Source organism: Penaeus vannamei, chromosome 19 (genome assembly GCF_042767895.1).
Source record: "Penaeus vannamei isolate JL-2024 chromosome 19, ASM4276789v1, whole genome shotgun sequence".
Taxonomy (NCBI): domain Eukaryota; kingdom Metazoa; phylum Arthropoda; class Malacostraca; order Decapoda; family Penaeidae; genus Penaeus; species Penaeus vannamei.
Genome location: NC_091567.1, coordinates 33,550,667 through 33,558,166, shown reverse-complemented (window position 1 = coordinate 33,558,166; position 7,500 = coordinate 33,550,667). Strand labels below are relative to the sequence as shown.

The 7,500-nt window shown below is 35.2% G+C and overlaps 1 protein-coding gene across 1 annotated transcript; it reads left to right on the top strand.

Annotated features, from left to right (window-relative positions):
* Positions 1-1,892: 1,892 nt before the first annotated feature.
* Positions 1,893-2,745, top strand: LOC138864973 (uncharacterized). The gene is made up of 3 exons (XM_070133639.1): positions 1,893-1,969; positions 2,190-2,601; positions 2,716-2,745. Exons 1-3 carry the CDS (start codon positions 1,893-1,895, stop codon positions 2,743-2,745), a joined length of 519 nt encoding a protein of 172 aa, XP_069989740.1.
* Positions 2,746-7,500: the final 4,755 nt, after the last annotated feature.

Here is a 7,500-nt window from a genome sequence, read left to right as displayed (position 1 = left end):
TGTTCTTTTATTTTGTACGATGATATGCCTAAAATTGCCTTTCCTTTCTTAAAATCAATTAATTTGAAAAAAAATACCCTAAAGTCTGGAGGGAAATGACGTCATAACAAGTCTCATAAATAATTCGTTCGATTTCACTTTGTCGACATTCGTATCAATTCTCAATTTATACCTGATATTTTTAGTTCAGCGAGGCCCATATTCGGACAAATTTGAACACCATTTTTGTTCCTTTTTTATTTTTCAGCGCCAACAAACTATATAGCTTCCATGACTACAATATACTCGAATTTTTGGCTTGCAATGGCTCGAATTGTGTGCAGAAACCAAGCCTCACCCATCTGTAATGTGTCACGAGTATTTTGGTGTGATTTTTAGGTGGAATTGTTAAGAAATATTTGTGAATTTGTTTACGCTGGAGACGACGTATCTGTCCGTAAAGAATTATGTCATGTTTTTCTTTTCTTTTTTTATCGAGTATTATCTTTGTCATCCTAGTGATTAAATCTTTTATTTTAATAGTTTTTTGATAATTTCAATTTTAATCTTTGTTACTACAATGCAGATTGTGCCGTAGAGTAATGGAAATTGGTGGATTATTGGAAGAAATATACATGTGCAGATTGGAGAATTTATTTCGAAATTATATCTAATAAATAACTGAATTATTTTTTTTCTTAATGTTTTTTATTAATCTTGGGAAGGTTAATACGATTTTTTTCTTCTTTTGTGGTCGATGTTGTGAACATAGTCTTTGAACAATTCATTCATAGATGCACTTCTTAAACATCATAATAGCAATACATCTGGTGTGAGGGCGGGAACATATGCTTAGAAATTTTGCTTGTAAATTTTATCCTGTTTTTTCCCCCTTTCTTTCTTTTCTTTTCTTCTTTTGAGAAATCACCCACTGTCATATTTCGCGTGTTTGACTTTTCAAAATCCCTTATTCACCGTGTCGCTTCTTCTCTTTCACAAAATCCCGGTCATTTACTTACTCACACATTCACTTAAGCAAAAGCAAAAAAAACACCGTGATTTTGTATGCATGACCCTCCACAATTTATAGTAAAAAATTAATTTGAATGTTGCCTCCAAACATTACCCCTTTGCCCTCAATTTTGCCAATCGTAATAAGTTAATATCTATCGTAAATAATGTGAATCTTGCCTCCAAACATTACCTCTTTCGGCCTCAATTTTGTTAATATCTATCGTAAGACAGTAAGTCAAATAAATAACGATAGATAGCTGCTACCGTCTCCAACTCCTTTCTTTTATTACAATAGCAGCGTCAATTTAAGTACCCAGTGTAACCAAAAGTACAAAGCGCATAAAAAAAATACACCTACAACTTTCCACGGCATTCGAGGATAGGCATAATAGTAAGGGAAACATCCTATTCATACGCCATCCTAGGTCGAAATAATTTTAAAAGGTGGACTCTTGAACACCATCCGCGATATAGATAGTCATAAGAACTCTGGTTTATATGTTTTCTAAAATACAATAAAGTCGAATGATGCAGTTGAATACAATAAAGTGGAATGATGCGGATGAATATAATAAAGTGGAATGATGCAGTTGAATACAACAAAGTCAAATGCAGTTGAATACAATAAAGTCGAATAATGCAGTTTAATACAATAAAGTCAAATGCAGTTGAATACAATAAAGTCAAATGCAGTTGAATACAATAAAGTCAAATGCAGTTGAATACAATAAAGTCAAATGCAGTTGAATACAATAAAGTCAAATGCAGTTGAATACAATAAAGTCAAATGCAGTTGAATACAATAAAGTCAAATGCAGTTGAATACAATAAAGTCAAATGCAGTTGAATACAATAAAGTCGAATGAAGCAGTTGAATCCGACTTATTCATCTCCAAGGAATGAGTAACACCAGCCAAAGGTCCAATATAGAAGACGATGGCCTGGATGATCCAGACGACAAAAAGTTGACCGAATCGTACCGGACAGAAGTCTTTTGTACAACTGAAACTTCGAAGCTGTCTCGCCCTATACAGAGAGTGTGGTATTCAGCGGATGTTCGAAGCGGCATTCGAAGCATGTTTTGAAAAGAGTTTTTTGACCGTGACTGTACAATAGGATTTTGACTCGGGTGGTCGCCAGGCAGTGTAGTAGAGATATGAGGTATTCCTGTACAGATATGAGGCATTCCTGTGCAGATATGAGGCATTCCAGTACAGATATGAGGCACTCCTGTATAGGTATGAGGCATTCCTGTACCGGTATGAGGCATTCCTGTACCGGTATGAGGCATTCCTGTACAGGTATGAGGCATTCCTGTACAGGTATGAGGCATTCCTGTACCGGTATGAGGCATTCCTGTACCGGTATGAGGCATTCCTGTACCGGTATGAGGCATTCCTGTACCGGTATGAGGCATTCCTGTACCGGTATGAGGCATTCCTGTACCGGTATGAGGCATTCCTGTACCGGTATGAGGCATTCCTGTACCGGTATGAGGCATTCATGTACCGGTATGAGGCATTCATGTACCGGTATGAGGCATTCATGTACCGGTATGAGGCATTCATGTACCGGTATGAGGCATTCCTGTACAGTGCTTCCCCCAAGGTTGGCTTGGTCGTGGATAGTTTTTTCAGTATATGAGGAAAAGTTGAACGAGTTTCCTTAATCTTACCAGTTCAGTCTTCCTCCTCAAATTTTCCCTTAAGGATCCTATTGCAGGTTCAGAATGCAGATACGAAATGGGGATAAAAGAAAATGATAATATAAATAAGTAATAATGATAATAAATGATAAAATACACGTGGATAGATATTTAAATAGATATATAAAATCGGTATCATGTATTTTAGGAGAAGAATCGCCTATTGTCCTAACGTAGCTTCATGCTCTGTGATAAAAAGTGTCAATGAAGATGGATATCTTTTAAAACTATAAGGAGGTAAAAGTCTTATGGTCGAAAAGGGAGAATAGGAAGAATAGTAAGGGAAACAATACTATTCATTTGCCATCCAAGGTCGAAACAATTATAAAAGGTGGACTCTCGAACACCATCCGCGGTATAAATAGTTATAAGAAGAACCGGTTTATTGAATACCATCCACGGTATAAATAGTTATAGAAAGAACTCCGGTTTATTGAATACCATCCACGGTATAAATAGTCATAAGAAGAACCGGTTTATTGAATACCATCCACGGTATAAATAGTTATAGAAAGAACTCCGGTTTATTGAATACCATCCACGGTATAAATAGTCATAAGAAGAACCGGTTTATTGAATACCATCCACGGTATAAATAGTCATAAGAAGAACCGGTTTATTGAATACCATCCACGGTATAAACAGTTATAGAAAGAACTCCGGTTTATTGAATACCATCCACGGCATAAATAGTTATAGAAAGAACTCCGGTTTATTGAATACCATCCACGGTATAAATAGTTATAGAAAGAACCCCGGTTTATTGAATACCATCCACGGTATAAATAGTTATAAGAAGAACCGGTTTAATGAATACCATCCACGGTATAAATAGTTATAGAAAGAACTCCGGTTTATTGAATACCATCCACGGTATAAATAGTTATAGAAAGAACTCCGGTTTATTGAATACCATCCACGGTATAAATAGTTATAGAAAGAACTCCGGTTTATTGAATACCATCCACGGTATAAATAGTCATAAGAAGAACCGGTTTATTGAATACCATCCACGGTATAAATAGTTATAGAAAGAACTCCGGTTTATTGAATACCATCCACGGTATAAATAGTCATAAGAAGAACCGGTTTATTGAATACCATCCACGGTATAAATAGTTATAGAAAGAACTCCGGTTTATTGAATACCATCCACGGTATAAATAGTTATAGAAAGAACTCCGGTTTATTGAATACCATCCACGGTATAAATAGTTATAGAAAGAACTCCGGTTTATTGAATACCATCCACGGTATAAATAGTTATAGAAAGAACTCCGGTTTATTGAATACCATCCACGGTATAAATAGTTATAGAAAGAACTCCGGTTTATTGAATACCATCCACGGTATAAACAGTTATAGAAAGAACTCCGGTTTATTGAATACCATCCACGGTATAAACAGTTATAGAAAGAACTCCGGTTTATTGAACACCATCCACGGTATAAATAGTTACAGAAAGAACTCCGGTTTATTGAATACCATCCACGGTATAAATAGTTACAGAAAGAACTCCGGTTTATTGAATACCATCCACGGCATAAATAGTTATAGAAAGAACTCCGGTTTATTGAATACCATCCACGGTATAAATAGTCATAAGAAGAACCGGTTTATTGAATACCATCCACGGTATGAATAGTTATAGAAAGAACTCCGGTTTATTGAATACCATCCACGGTATAAATAGTCATAAGAAGAACCGGTTTATTGAATACCATCCACGGTATGAATAGTTATAGAAAGAACTCCGGTTTATTGAATACCATCCACGGTATAAATAGTCATAAGAAGAACCGGTTTATTGAATACCATCCACGGTATGAATAGTTATAGAAAGAACTCCGGTTTATTGAATACCATCCACGGTATAAATAGTCATAAGAAGAACCGGTTTATTGAATACCATCCACGGTATGAATAGTTATAGAAAGAACTCCGGTTTATTGAATACCATCCACGGTATAAATAGTCATAAGAAGAACCGGTTTATTGAATACCATCCACGGTATAAATAGTTATAGAAAGAACTCCGGTTTATTGAATACCATCCACGGTATAAATAGTTATAGAAAGAACTCCGGTTTATTGAATACCATCCACGGTATAAATAGTTATAAAAAGAACCGGTTTAATGAATACCTTCCACGGTATAAATAGTTATAGAAAGAACTCCGGTTTATTGAATACCATCCACGGTATAAATAGTCATAAGAAGAACCGGTTTATTGAATACCATCCACGGTATGAATAGTTGTAGAAAGAACTCCGGTTTATTGAATACCATCCACGGTATAAATAGTTATAGAAAGAACTCCGGTTTATTGAATACCATCCACGGTATGAATAGTTGTAGAAAGAACTCCGGTTTATTGAATACCATCCACGGTATAAACAGTTATAGAAAGAACTCCGGTTTATTGAATACCATCCACGGTATAAACAGTTATAGAAAGAACTCCGGTTTATTGAATACCATCCACGGTATAAATAGTTATAGAAAGAACTCCGGTTTATTGAATACCATCCACGGTATAAACAGTTATAGAAAGAACTCCGGTTTATTGAATACCATCCACGGTATAAATAGTCATAAGAAGAACCGGTTTATTGAATACCATCCACGGTATAAATAGTCATAAGAAGAACCGGTTTATTGAATACCATCCACGGTATAAATAGTTATAGAAAGAACTCCGGTTTATTGAATACCATCCACGGTATAAATAGTCATAAGAAGAACCGGTTTATTGAATACCATCCACGGTATAAACAGTTATAGAAAGAACTCCGGTTTATTGAATACCATCCACGGTATAAATAGTCATAAGAAGAACCGGTTTATTGAATACCATCCACGGTATAAATAGTTATAGAAAGAACTCCGGTTTATTGAATACCATCCACGGTATAAATAGTCATAAGAAGAACCGGTTTATTGAATACCATCCACGGTATAAATAGTTATAGAAAGAACTCCGGTTTATTGAATACCATCCACGGTATAAATAGTTATAGAAAGAACTCCGGTTTATTGAATACCATCCACGGTATGAATAGTTGTAGAAAGAACTCCGGTTTATTGAATACCATCCACGGTATAAACAGTTATAGAAAGAACTCCGGTTTATTGAATACCATCCACGGTATAAACAGTTATAGAAAGAACTCCGGTTTATTGAATACCATCCACGGTATAAATAGTCATAAGAAGAACCGGTTTATTGAATACCATCCACGGTATAAATAGTCATAAGAAGAACCGGTTTATTGAATACCATCCACGGTATAAATAGTTATAGAAAGAACTCCGGTTTATTGAATACCATCCACGGTATAAATAGTCATAAGAAGAACCGGTTTATTGAATACCATCCACGGTATAAATAGTCATAAGAAGAACCGGTTTATTGAATACCATCCACGGTATAAATAGTTATAGAAAGAACTCCGGTTTATTGAATACCATCCACGGTATAAATAGTTATAAAAAGAACCGGTTTATTGAATACCATCCACGGTATAAACAGTTATAGAAAGAACTCCGGTTTATTGAATACCATCCACGGTATAAATAGTCATAGAAAGAACTCCGGTTTATTGAATACCATCCACGGTATAAATAGTTATAGAAAGAACCGGTTTATTGAATACCATCCACGGTATAAACAGTTATAGAAAGAACTCCGGTTTATTGAATACCATCCACGGTATAAATAGTTATAGAAAGAACCGGTTTATTGAATACCATCCACGGTATAAACAGTTATAGAAAGAACCGGTTTATTGAATACCATCCACGGTATAAATAGTTATAGAAAGAACCGGTTTATTGAATACCATCCACGGTATAAACAGTTATAGAAAGAACCGGTTTATTGAATACCATCCACGGTATAAATAGTTATAGAAAGAACCGGTTTATTGAATACCATCCACGGTATAAACAGTTATAGAAAGAACTCCGGTTTATTGAATACCATCCACGGTATAAATAGTCATAAGAAGAACCGGTTTATTGAACACCATCCACGGTATAAATAGTTATAGAAAGAACTCCGGTTTATTGAATACCATCCACGGTATAAATAGTCATAAGAAGAACCGGTTTATTGAACACCATCCACGGTATAAATAGTTATAGAAAGAACTCCGGTTTATTGAATACCATCCACGGTATAAATAGTCATAAGAAGAACCGGTTTATTGAACACCATCCACGATATAAACAGTTATAGAAAGAACTCCGGTTTATTGAATACCATCCACGGTATAAATAGTTATAAAAAGAACCGGTTTATTGAATACCATCCACGGTATAAACAGTTATAGAAAGAACCGGTTTATTGAACACCATCCACGGCATAAATAGTTATAGAAAGAACTCCGGTTTATTGAATACCATCCACGGTATAAATAGTTATAGAAAGAACTCCGGTTTATTGAATACCATCCACGGTATAAATAGTTATAGAAAGAACTCCGGTTTATTGAATACCATCCACGGTATAAATAGTCATAAGAAGAACCGGTTTATTGAATACCATCCACGGTATAAACAGTTATAGAAAGAACTCCGGTTTATTGAATACCATCCACGGTATGAATAGTTATAGAAAGAACTCCGGTTTATTGAATACCATCCACGGTATAAATAGTTATAGAAAGAACTCCGGTTTATTGAATACCATCCACGGTATAAATAGTTATAGAAAGAACTCCGGTTTATTGAATACCATCCACGGTATAAATAGTTATAGAAAGAACTCCGGTTTATTGAATACCATCCACGGTATAAA